This window comes from Calonectris borealis, chromosome 21 (assembly GCF_964195595.1).
Source record: "Calonectris borealis chromosome 21, bCalBor7.hap1.2, whole genome shotgun sequence".
Classification (NCBI taxonomy): domain Eukaryota; kingdom Metazoa; phylum Chordata; class Aves; order Procellariiformes; family Procellariidae; genus Calonectris; species Calonectris borealis.
The window spans coordinates 12,771,995-12,784,951 of NC_134332.1; the positions used below are offsets into that span (position 1 = coordinate 12,771,995).

Below are 12,957 nucleotides of genomic sequence, written 5' to 3' on the forward strand. Positions count from 1 at the left end.
GGCGGGCCGGGCCCGGGGGCGGGGCGCGGGCGCGGGCGCGGGCGGGCCCTCGCGGGCAGGAAGGAGAAGGGCTGACCCGGGCCGTCATGTGCCCGGGATGCGGAAGCTCTCCGCAGGAAGGGGGGGCTGCTTCCGGCGTCGGCCGGGCTGGGGCGCGGGGAGTGCCGGCCGCACCGAGCGCTGGGGTGGGGTCGCATCCCGCTATGCGAGAGACTCCGGGGCCCGCAGGTGAGACGCTGCCCGCTCGTGGTCCGCGGGCGGTCGCGCTGCCGCCGAGCCTGGCTCTATGGGCCCGCGCTGGGGCGGGGCGCCGAGTGAGGCCTTCCCTCTCCCCGCCGCGCCTGGGGGCTGCCGCGCCGCTTCCCGGCCGGAGCGGCTCTTCCCGGCGGACCAAGGAGCCGCGGGAGGCGGCCGGGAGACGGGTGCTGGACCCGGTCTGTTCCGGGCAGAGCCGGTCGGCGGGTCCGCCCGCAGCGGGGCCTGGCCGGACCTGCGACCGCAGTCTGTAACGCCTCCCGGGCAGGGCCCAGCGGCGCGTCCGCGGCAGCTGATGCTGCAGCGTTCTGAGGTGCTGCTGTGGCAGATGTAAGAGATTAATTTCTTCAGAAGCTCTGTGTACGGAGAGCAGAAGTAACTACTTACTAGCACTTTTTAAAGTGCTGTGTGTGTTTTGTAAATGTGCCGTGTATGTTTTGCTCAGTGTTGCAGCATGGAGACTAATTTTTTTTATCAAAACAGAAAAACTGTTCGTTATGAGTCAGGATAAAGAAAATGCAGAAGCAGAACGGATTGTAAAAGGAAGAAGTGAAACTTCTTTGGAAAAACAAAGTTTTCTTGACATGTATGGCTTTACTAGTAGAAAGTATTTTATTTATGTTTTGATGGCTTTGGTTTTAATGAGAACTTAAAATATATAAAAGTCTGCTCCCACCTGGAATTGTTTCTGTGGTGGCATGCTGAGTCCTTGCTGAAAGATGGCAGTTTGGACTAGTAGTAATTATATAAGGTCTATAAATATGTCTCTCTCTCTAAATTTCAGTTGAACGTATCCTGAAGGCTTATCTTTTTTGTAGGCAAGTATTGAAAAATAGTCTTAAGTCTGAGAATATTGAAAGGAGGTAAAGAACTGCATCTATATAAAAAAAATCTGATTGTTTAACAAAAGTAGATATCTTATAATGTACACCAGGTATAAGATAACTGTTTGAAATACTTAAATAATGTTGTCAAGTTGTTTTAAGGAAAGTGGAAAGAAAAATTAACGATTGAACTGGCAGGCATAGTATTCTGTTACTCTCTGGAAAAACATCAGTAGCTGACTTTGTCTCCTGAAGTGGATTGCTTGTATGGGTACATAGCAGGGCTGATGCTTTGAGGAAAAAAACGGAGGAGTACTGAAGACAGTAAATTTAAACATGATCTTCTGCTATTATGTAGGTCACAACTTGAAGAAGATCAGCTGAATTGCAAGCTTCTCGGAGGTTCCTTTTCAAGGAAGCAATTTAAAAATCTGCTGTTTCTAATACTCCATTGGATTTACTAAATCAAGAACCATTCAGACTACTGACCCGTTTATATTGACAATCATACAGATTGTTTTTGGACTAGCTAAAAGTGGTTAAATGACAGCGAGGTTATAAATGTAGTACTATTCAATCCAAATTCCACATTTACACTTGAGGTATGACAGTTTGTGGTAATTCACTTCTGGTGAGTTGATTACTGTTCCTAGACTTTTTATTTCACTTAAAAGGTGAGGAAGTTATGCTGTTTTCTGTTTTGCACCTTCATGTGAAAATTTCCATATACTTTTGGGAATACATCTCAAGAAGCTTGTTCAGGGATATGCATAATCATTTTTAGCTTGTCAAATACTTAAAGCAAGCTGTGAGGACTGAAGGTGAGGACTCTCTGAGGAGTAATGCTTTGTGATGTAAAGGGCTTTCCTCTTTCATAACACTGTTAGTCAAAGCACTTGAAAGTAGTGGTGTGCTAGATTTGCAAGTTTTGGGCTGTTTCCTCAGTTGATGCATCTTGGTTACTGTCTCAGCAGAACGTAACTGCTCACCCATGATTTATGTGAGGCAGAACTTGTAGGAAAACTGCCTTGTGCCACCAAGTGTTTTTTAAAAAAAAAAAAAAAATAGTGACTGATTCTCATCTTAAATCTGAGGATCCCGAGGTAGTTGGTAAACACCTCTTAAGTTAGACAGTTGTTTCAACCAGTAAAACAGTAACACTTTATGAAAATGTAAAAGTGAATGTGACTGTATACAGCAGGTTACGGTGCTATGAAATTTTTAGTCACTTGACTGTCCTCCAGTGGGAGCGTTATTCAGTCATTTCAGTTCCTCCTGCTGCCCAGCATTGGAAATTAGTGTAAGATTTGAAGAAAGAAGGAAACTGGTCAAAAAAGGTACCTTTTTTCTTTTGACTATGTTGCTGTGATTATTTATGGTTACAAATGGGTTTCATAAATAACAGGTTATTCCTCCTAGTCTGTTTTCTTCAGAGACCTTCATTAGAGAGCTGCATTGATACCATGCTTCTAGTGAAAAATTAAAAGGAAATTTAAAAGCATAATCTTTACAGTTCTGCAGAAGATGCCAGTTTCAATGTTTGCAAGGAGTTTGGGCCTGTATTTATTGAAAAGTCTTGATGGCTTTCTGACTCCCATAATCTCTTCTCTATGGAAACCCTAGTCACCTTTATGTGAGATAACAGTGAATAATCTGTGTTCACCTATGCTGCATATGCTTGTTATCCTTTTCTAGTTCTGAAACTTTGGAGATGGAACACTGAGTTTTTTGGGGAGTGGGGGAGAGTTGTCAAGAATATGAGTTGGAAAACAGATCAAAATGGTAAGGAAGGGATTATGTAACCATGAGCTGTTGATTAAACATTGAGTGACTTACATAATCACTCCTGTGTAATCTGTATTTTGTAAGCAAACACTGCTGCTTTTTCTGCACTTAGCAGTCACACATTTGTGCCGATGTGCCAGCATTTTAACACAGTGCACCAAATGAACGGTTTTCTATTGATGGTTACATAACTGTATGGAAAGTACAATGGTTATTGTACAGGCTCTCTGTAGCAGGGCTTCATAAGCATATTTTCTCGATTCCGTATTTCCATAGAAGTATTTTAATTTCAGAGTCCTCCAACTGTTTGTAATGCAAATTCTATTTTTGCACCATATTAACAAAGTGCTTTAAATTCTGTATGTATACGCTATCCGCTAATTTACTAAGTATTCTCTCTCAGGTGTGCAGCCCCATCTGTTAAAACTTTGACACTTCCCCACTTATGAGAAACAGAACTTGACAGAGGAAAACTGCTTGCTACTCCATGGCTCTTCTGGAATTCCACTGTATTCAATTTACACGTTATCAAATTGAAAAATTGCGCAAATTTAACTTATTCAGGCAGTTAATGTTGGTCTTTCATAGTTACATTTAAATTTCTGTCATTATTTCTAATGATAATAACATGCAAATTTATCTCATATTCAATTTAAAATTTAAAGTAGACATTTTAAAGAATTGTATTCCTGCTTAAAAGACTGTTAACTTCGTAATAAGACATCTGGATCATGTGGGAATACAAGCATTAAAATCTGCGAGCTTTTAGCTGAGCTTCTAGCATATAATTGTTGCATTGTTACAAATATACAAGGTACATGCAGAAAAAATTCTGTACAGCAGAGGTATCACTAGCCTGATTAACATTTTAAATTCTGTAAGGTTTTTCTTAAAGTAACGAATGTTATAATAACATCTGAAAAAGCTCAGAATTAAAATATTGGATTATAGTCCTGCAACTGTACAAGATGTTGCTGTTCCACCTTTCAGTTAATAAAACAACAGGGAAATATCACTAGAATAGTCATAAGCCTTATTCTCACTAGGGTTCTATCTGTGCTGCCTTATGTTGGCTTTTGAAAACTTCATTTAAAGTGGAATATTTCATAAAAGTAGTCAGTCTTTATTGGGGGATTGATGAGATAATTTTGTTGGCAGTTGAAATGCAGAATCTTTCATATGCTGTTATAAACTCTGGGACATCCTCTAGTGCTATAATTTCATCAAATAACTGTTTCAGTTATCCTAAACTCATGCTTGAAATGCTTAAACTATCTCAACTGGGTAACATGCTGTTTGTAGCTCCTGCTATAGTTGGTGAATCCTCTTGGATAGAAGAAACAGGACAAAATGTGCATAGCACTTTGTGACCTCAGAACAACTTTCAGAAAAGAGAGAAATGAGGTGGGGTAGGAGAAATAGAAGTACAGTAGTGACATAGGTTCCAGAAAATGTTGGGTGAGTTCCATATGATTCTGCTTAATTGTTATTTGTTAAAGAAAAAAGTGTAGAAGGAAATGGAAGGATCAATACTAAGCAGAATTTCTGATTTTTTTTTTTTTTTTCTTGCAGCACAACACTAAATTTGTAATGAAATGGAGTCTGGGTCAAGCTCTTTTCGAGTGGAATTTCCAGATTTTTCTAGCACCATTTTGCAGAAGTTAAACCAGCAGCGCCAGCAAGGACAATTATGTGATGTGTCCATTGTAGTTCAGGGCCATCTTTTCCGAGCCCATAAAGCGGTTCTTGCAGCTAGTTCACCTTACTTCTGTGATCAGGTTCTCCTGAAAAACAGCAGGCGAATAGTCCTGCCTGATGTGATGAATCCCAGAGTATTTGAAAACATTCTTCTGTCTACCTATACTGGTCGGCTGGTAATGCCTGCTCCAGAAATTGTTAGTTATTTGACAGCAGCAAGTTTCCTTCAGATGTGGCACGTAGTGGATAAATGCACTGAAGTGCTAGAGGGGAACCCAACAGTTCTGTGTCAGAAGATGAACCATGGCAGTGATCATCAGTCCCCAAGCAGTAGTAGTTACAATGGCCTTGTTGAAACGTTTGAACTTGGCTCTGCAGGACAGACGGAATTCCACAAAGTGCAGGAACTAAGGGATGGCGAAAATGAAGAAGAGAGCTCTAAAGACGAACTGTCATGTCAACTGACAGAACATGAGTACCTTCCCAGTAATTCTTCAACAGAACATGATAGACTTAGCACTGGAATGACAAGTCAGGATGGTGAAGAAGGAACTAGTGATAGTGCAGAGTATCAGTATACCAGACCTATGTATAGCAAACCCAGCATCATGTCTCACAAGCGGTGGATCCATGTGAAACCAGAAAGGTTTGAACAAGACTGTGAAGGTGTTGATAATCCTTATGATGAACACCAAGTTTCTGAATCCATGAATGCCATTCAGGCAGATCATTCAATCCAGTCTTCAGGTGTTGAAGACTTTCATATAGGTGACAAAAAGATGGAAGCAGAATTTGATGAACAGGCAGATGAAAGTAATTATGATGAACAAGTAGACTTCTATGGCTCTTCTATGGAAGAATTTTCTGGTGAAAGGGCAGATGGAAATTTAAGTGCTCACAGACAGGATCTTATGATAGCAGCAGGCTATGGTGAAGGCATTGAAATGGCTACGGGGATTAAAGAAGAAACGTCCCTCACTGGATTCTCACATGCTGATAAGCTGTATCCTTGTCAGTGTGGTAAAAGCTTTACACACAAAAGTCAGAGAGATCGGCATATGAGTATGCACCTTGGTCTTCGACCTTATGGCTGTGGTGTCTGTGGTAAAAAATTCAAAATGAAACACCATCTTGTAGGCCATATGAAAATTCATACAGGCATAAAACCATATGAGTGTAACATCTGTGGGAAAAGATTTATGTGGCGGGACAGTTTTCATCGGCATGTGACCTCTTGTACCAAGTCATATCAAGCTTCTAAAGCTGAGCAGAGTACTACTGAGATGAACTAAGACATTAGTCCTTACATTTGTTTAGTAGAGTAAGAAAAATAAACTAATTATGCAAATAATGTCTGGTACTTGCTATTGTAAATTCTCAAAAAAACAAGTTTTAATGATTATGCTGGTATAAGCAGACCAAACGTATATTTTATTTTCCACAGTATTACTCCAAGTATTTGATGTGTGAAGTGCAAATGGTTAATCTGAAAGGTGCTTGCAAAATGAGGTCTGTAAGGTCTTTGTGACATTGATTGTAATCACAGCAGTATTTAGAAGCCCTGTTGTTTTTCTAAGTCTTCTAAATTCACAGTAAAACCCAGCTCTAAATTGACCCAAATCCTGCAAATACTTACATGAAGCATGAATTCAAGCAGCCCTACTTAATGAAAAAGAGAACTAGGATGATCAAACCAGGTTATATGATTCATATTTAAATGAAAAAAATTAGAATTCCACCTCAAACTGGAGACTGCCAACCTACTTAACATGCATCATTAGATAGTCTACATCATTAAATAGCCTTTGCTGTATTGCTTAATGAAAGGCTGTGTTAAAGATGGTTTGGCTTTCCTTTATCTGTCTTCCATTTTTATCCATCTTCAGTAAAACAAATGTTGTCTAATTTTGTGCCCAATTTCTATTTAGAGTCTGTAAAGTGCTTAAATATAGTTGAGCACTATATAAACTTCAATCTGTATAATTTGTCTTTGCTCCTCTAGGGTCTAATGCTGTATGACGCTTGACTTGATTTTGATTGCTACATTGTGAGAGCCTCTAGAAGTGTGTGTAATTAAGTATCCTTTTTAAAAAAAAAAGTAAGATGTAACATTTGGAACTTATCCAAAATAATCAAACATTTAAACTGTAGTTTTCTGCTCAGATTTCTGTGGCTTACTACAGTAGCAAGTACCAAACTCTGTGGATTCATGAATTGACTTTTTATTGGTACAAAAACTTCTTTGAGAACTTCTATCTAGTTTTAGAAACCTGCTTTAGGAAAATGATTTAGTCATTGATAGGTATTTATACTTTTAATTCTTTACTCTTTGAAAAGTAAGAACTGTAATACAGATTCTTGGTACTGAACTACTGTGACTGGTTATGTGTGATCACAAGCAGCCGGAGTTGTTTACCTCTTCAAATGAAGTTGCTTGTGGAAAAAGTAGAAAGTGTGGTATTTGGATCTATTAATGGTACTGCAGAACATGGCACCATGCTCATATCCAAAGTCTGGATTTTTGCTGGGAAAGTGGCACTTCTGCTTCGTTAGGATGAGGATCTATATGCTGGGCTCTCATTCCTGGAGATAGACGGAGGAGTGTTTGTAGTTCTGAGAGATGCTGCCAGCTCTGCAGGTAGAGTGAATGCATCAATTGTAAAGGTGGCAACAGGATTTTGGGGTTGAAAGCTTAATGCAGTCCTATGCAAAAGCAATTAACCCTTCTTTGTAGTTTACTGAAACATATTATAATAAGGAAAGAGCCTTTAGAGCATACATAGACTATAATAGAAAGAAGTCATGTCCAAGTACAGTGCTGGTAACGTAGGGAAAAAAGTTATCCAGCATCGAAGGCCTAAGCCTGTCTGGCCCCAATTTATGTATTAGATACTGCAATATGCAGGATAACGTACTTAAACAGATGATCCTGTATGTTGAAGCAAAACCACACAAAGATAATTACTATTTACATGCTTTTTTGAACTCCCAGTTACAAATTGTCTTAAGATACGACTGAACTGTATCCTGAACATGAATGTCTGTTACAAGCTGGGGGTTTACTACTCAGTGGGCTGTAATTACTGTAACTTCTTTTCTGGCATTCTACTTACAAACTTTAATTTTTTTAAGAGGCTCTTAATTCTTAATCTTCTAATGCTTCAGATATTTTTTCATACGGAATTTTGTTAAAACAGATATTCCCAAATATGATGAACCCATTGCTGGCAATGGGCACGAATGGTCAGCACCACAGAGTTCCTATTCTTAGCACTTAATTGAACTCTACAATATACCATGGTGGCCATATATAACCCTTGTAATCAAGGTAACTAAACAGGGATTTGCTCACTAACACTGTAACCTGCTTAATGTATAGAAGCACTTTGTATTTAAAAAAAAAAAAAAAACACAAAAAACCAAACAAACCATAAAACTTTATAAGTATGTTTTTTAAACTTAGAAATTATATTCCCTTTATGGTTTGTTTCCACACTGCTAACACTGTCTTTTTTAATATTAAAAAAAAAAAAAAATTATAATGCTTGCCGGTTTACATGAGTGTAGAGGAAAGAGTTCTTGCACTCAGCGGCCCTATTTTTCCATTCTCCAAGGCCTTACTACATACAGGGTGTCATTTCTGCAAGTACCATCATCACATTTGAGGGAAGATATTCTCATACTCATTTCAGGAATGATCTTGTATATTACATTAGTTCTCAACCCCTTTCAAATTGTCACTTCAGTGTTGCATAAAAAGGTTAAGGGTGCCTCTTCCCATTTAACCATAAAAAAGGCTGGTCAGAAACACCAGGCTGAAAGCCATGGTCAAGCAAAAAATGATTTCTGTTAAACCCAGACCATCCTACAGAGCTGCCAGCAAAACTGTTTCTTTTACCAGCTTGGAATGACTGTTACATGGGACACTTCACAGTTAAACATTACTCCTATTTGCAGTTAGATTACTTTGAAATAAAGCTTTAAAATAAAATGTACTGCGAGAGACACTTTAAAGGTTTTATAACAGGTCCAGTAGGTCATATTATAGAACCATGTCCTTTTTTAATGACTTAACATGAATAGTAACTTTTTAATATTTGCCTATGACTGGTTTACCCCATATTATGACATTGTCTTGAAAGTCCAACAAATGTTGCTCCACTGATTTTGTAGCACTTGGCTTTCAGATGTTAATTTACATGAAACCAATTGATTGCAGGAAAATACTATGATTGTTGTGAAATCTAGTTGAGAGGATTGATGATTTAAGGGAAGCTTGAGATACATGTCTAAAATCCTTACTTTTATCACAGGCAAAACAGTTGACTTGTGTTTTTTCTGAATTTAATTTACTGCCCTTTGACAAACTTCTAATCACTGATTCAGGTATTGCGGGAAAAAGAGAACAAAAAGTTACTTAAACACTTAAGGAAACATCTTTCCTCCTCCTTCCTCAGGCTCAGCTTAAGTCTCTTCCCTGCCTTTGTAGTCTGTTCCCCTTGTTTTCACTGAGCGTGGCACTCAGTCCATGCCAGTTCTTTTAGGGACATGATAGATCACACAGGAGGTTGGGCTTATGTGCATACTGGCTTGTCTGATGCTTTTCATTTCTTAGTGGGTGTCCTCTGCTGCTCTGGGTTGGTCAGTGTCATGGTGACACCAGGCCATAGTCCCTTCAGGGATGTGCCTGTTCCAGCTTGGGTCTCCTATGGGCCTCAGTTACTTTAGAGGTGTACCTCCTCTGGCTTACCTATAGGCCAAAGTCACCTCAGAAGTTAATCTCCTCAGGCATGGAGTGTGTCCTTCTGTGAATGTCTCTATCCATGTCCTCAGTGTCTTCTCCATGTGTTTTCCCAAGAGCAGCTCTTCAGTTTCTCCGCATGTGTTTCTTCCCCAGGAGTATCTTCTCCTTACGTGTCTCCCTGCACCTCTTGCTAGCAGCTGCCACTCTTTCTTAAATATGTTTAAGCAAGAGGCACTGTGTGCACCTCTGGTTGAAGTTTTGGCACGAAATGGATTGTTTACATCTGTTTCAGAGCAGGCTAAAACCTGTTTTGACTAGCACAGGGCAGTTTGCAACCTCTTGCCACATGTCACCCTTGCAGCCCCCTGCTACTGAAACCCTGCAATTTATGGCCAATACAGTTGTACATAGTAAACCAAGATATGCAGCTTCTGTCAAGCTCTTAATCTTTGCTAATGGAGTGGTCTTGTTCAAGATACAGGAAATTATTTCTTGTTTGTGGGGAGGAGGGAAGCAATCCATATATATATATAAAAAATATGAATGCATATGTATATGATAAATTTCATTAATCTTCCCTTAAGCTTCATCACCTTTAACGATATGGCTTAGAAACATTTGTGCATTTTTATATTGCTCGCTGTTGGCTGTAGTAAAGTGAATGTCTTCTGAAAACCAGAATCATTGTACACACAGGAGGCTTTCAGAATTTCCTGCTACTGTGAAGCCATTCATTGTCCTATCAGTGGTAAGAACGCTTAATGGTACTACTAAGTTCCTTTTCATTCCATTTTGCAACTAAGATGTTAATTACCATGGAATCTGCGTAACTGCCATTCTGAAAAATTCAACTATTAGCAGGGTTAAGATCTCTGCTTAGGTGTATATCTGACCTTTTGAGGGAGGAGGTTCCTCTTTCACACACCACTGTTGGGGTTTTTTTTTGTTTTGTTTTTTACACATTACCTTTTCTGTTTTATAGGTGAGCAGGTAGACTCTAGAAGGTACTGTCAGTACAATTTTTGGTCTAAGCTTTTTTTTATCTGAGGTGTTTCTGGGGTTGAGAAACTTTGTCCCGTACCAAAAGCAAGGCAGATGATCTAAGGCTAATGTATTGGATTTCTCATGGTAAGAAGAATACTTGATGTCCCTGTATTATTGAGCCTGAAAGAATGGAGGCAAGTCAGGTCTTGTTATCTCAACACTTTTGCGTTGGTGCCAGAAAGGTGACTTGTCTCTGAATTATGAGAGCCTAGAGCAGTATATTGAGTATTTTGCTTTAACAGAATTAGAACCTTTCTCAAAACAACAAAGGAAAGTTGGGGGGGGTTTTGTCATATAAATGCTTCATTGGATAGCTAGGCTTCTTTAGCTATAAGCTGTAAACTGTCAGTACCCTACGGGAAGATGCTGGAAAAACAAAATGGTATATTTTTAATGTGATTAAATTGTTAAGTTCCAATTTTTGCTTGAAGCCTGTGTCTGTCGATTGCTGCTCCTTTTTTTATTACTCATGGGATTCCATATTTCTTCCAGAAATGTAACTGTTTATGCAAGTCAAGTGTATCTTCCTTAATGAGCTATAAGTTTTTATTCTAAACAAGTCATTTATAATAGTAAATTTGCATATCTTGATATTTTGTGAGATGTTATGCCTGTATTGCAGAGGTTGGATAGTTTTGTCTATAAATATTGCTGTCCTAATTGTACAGCATGGTTTTAATTTAATGTTACTGTTCAGTATTTTCTTCTTATAGAAGAGTCCCACACCCCTTTTTTGTATAACATGTTTTAATAAATGTTATCTGTCAACTTTGTAAATGTTTTCTTAAGCTTGAATGAAAGGAATGCATGCCTAGTACTAGTATTTAATACTTCACTTTTGCCAAAACAGTAAGTGCTCAAACAAAAGTATAAATCCAAAAGTTGTTGATATATAACTTTATTAAATACATAAAGAAAAATTGTATCTAGTAATGTGTCTTCTTGAAATACTGAGAACATGCCAGCGTAGCCTAAGAAAACACTAAAAACTGATTTTTACAATACAGTAGCTTGATGAATTTGTGGAATTGGGCCCATTTCTTTGGTGCTTAGATAATTAGTTCCCATGTTAGTCCAAATTTATCAAACAGGTTTTATTATAACTGGTTTTTGCAGAATGGTGATCTTTAGAAGTTGCAATACACAATGTACAGGCTGATAGGAAAATTCCAGAACACTCACTTCATAGTAGCAGCAACTGCATGTCCAAAAAGCCTACATGTAAATTTGAAGTAGGTACAGATAACATGTAGATTTTTTTTCTTGTCTAAGCATGAAAGGAATTTCATACTGTGAAAAAGTATTCAAGATTAAGTTTCCATTATCTTCCTGTGAGGATTCTTCCTTTCCCTGACTAAATTTAGGTACTCTTACTGAACAATTTACTTTGTCCAGTCTCCATCTGTTCAGTCCTCATGGCACTGTCATAGCTGATGCTTCTTACTCAGCAATTTTACACTTGCTATCTAAACAAAATATGAGCTCACTCTCATTTAAAGTATATTCAGCTAATTGATGTAGAAATCAGTATTTGTATACCATACTCCTCAGTCTTCAGCAACTTTAAATGGAGTATGGTACAAGCAAATTCATTTCCTATTGCTGTTGGTTACACTTACTCAATGCACGTAAGAACAAGCCCGAAGTATCCTGTCTGTTCAGAATTAGTCATTTGATTTTCTTTTATATGAGTGAATAAATACTGTTTGTGTGTCTGTTATTTGTTATTTATGCCCTGATCAGGATGGTCCCCCAGGCTGCTCCTTTATCTGATTACCATTCAGCGCCTGATTTCTGAAGACTGTCTTCCATATGTTTTATAGGGAGCGAAGGACATACCTGCGGAAGACAAAATGCCATGTCCAAAGGTAGAGCACGTGGATATCCCAGCGGTACCTACTGGCACCAGTCACTTGACTTTTATCAAGCGGTACATGAACTGTCTGGTAAAACAGTGAATCACTGCCCCACATAAACTACAAGCATATGCAGGATAAGCTCAAAAAATACATGTGTGCTTGCTAAAGCAATCTGTGTAAGTTATAAGGAGAGTGTAACACAGGTGAACTTTTTAATTCCTCACTTAGCTGTTCAATAAAGGTGGTAGTTCACAGCTGGAGGGGTCTGCTCCCAAAAACTTCCTTACTGCATCTCTGTGCACCGAGATGGGTCTGCTATCTGAAGTATGCCCGAGACTTGGGGACAAAAAAATTGGTCTCTCAAAATGCAGGAGGTGGTGCCGTTCCAGAAATGAGTGCTTCTGATGTAATGCTAAGCTGTTTATCGTAATCTCTAATGCTTTGGTTTCACGTTTTTAAGTTCTCCACTACAGGTGGAACGCACGTTACCTTATGAAGCTGAAGGCTGTGAGAATTCTAGGAAGGGATCTGCCTGCCTAGGCAGTTAAAGCTCAAACTCTCTCGCGTCTTCGCTGGGGAGCCGTGCTGCAAGGGAGACTTCGACCCGGTACGGGCCCCAGGTTCCGCGGCGCGGAGAACGCGGCCGCTAGGAGCGCGTCTGGCCCCGCGGGCTCCGCGCCGTCAGCCTCAGTCGCGGGGGCGGGCAGGTCCCGAGCCGCGCGGCGGCCTGGGGCCCGGCGAGGCGAGG

General features: G+C 39.5%; 1 protein-coding gene and 1 long non-coding RNA gene across 3 annotated transcripts; one reads left to right on the forward strand and one right to left on the reverse strand.

The window, feature by feature from the left end:
• Window positions 1-71: 71 nt before the first annotated feature.
• Window positions 72-11,273, forward strand: ZBTB43 (zinc finger and BTB domain containing 43). 2 transcript variants are annotated; one of them, XM_075170934.1, is made up of 3 exons: window positions 86-228; window positions 1,040-2,861; window positions 4,437-11,273. In XM_075170934.1, the coding sequence occupies exon 3, from the start codon at window positions 4,460-4,462 to the stop codon at window positions 5,852-5,854; it is 1,395 nt and encodes a 464-aa protein (XP_075027035.1). In that variant the 5' UTR covers window positions 86-228; window positions 1,040-2,861; window positions 4,437-4,459; the 3' UTR covers window positions 5,855-11,273. The 2 variants fall into 2 exon arrangements, with proteins under 2 accessions (XP_075027034.1, XP_075027035.1); XM_075170933.1 differs by lacking the exon at window positions 1,040-2,861 and having other exon boundaries at window positions 72-228.
• LOC142091518 (uncharacterized) lies at window positions 6,752-12,935 on the reverse strand. The gene is made up of 3 exons (XR_012676837.1): window positions 12,699-12,935; window positions 12,128-12,189; window positions 6,752-7,194 (listed from the first exon to the last, which is right to left on the reverse strand). It is a non-coding gene; the product is annotated as an uncharacterized LOC142091518 (long non-coding RNA).
• Between the last annotated feature and the right edge of the window lie 22 nt (window positions 12,936-12,957).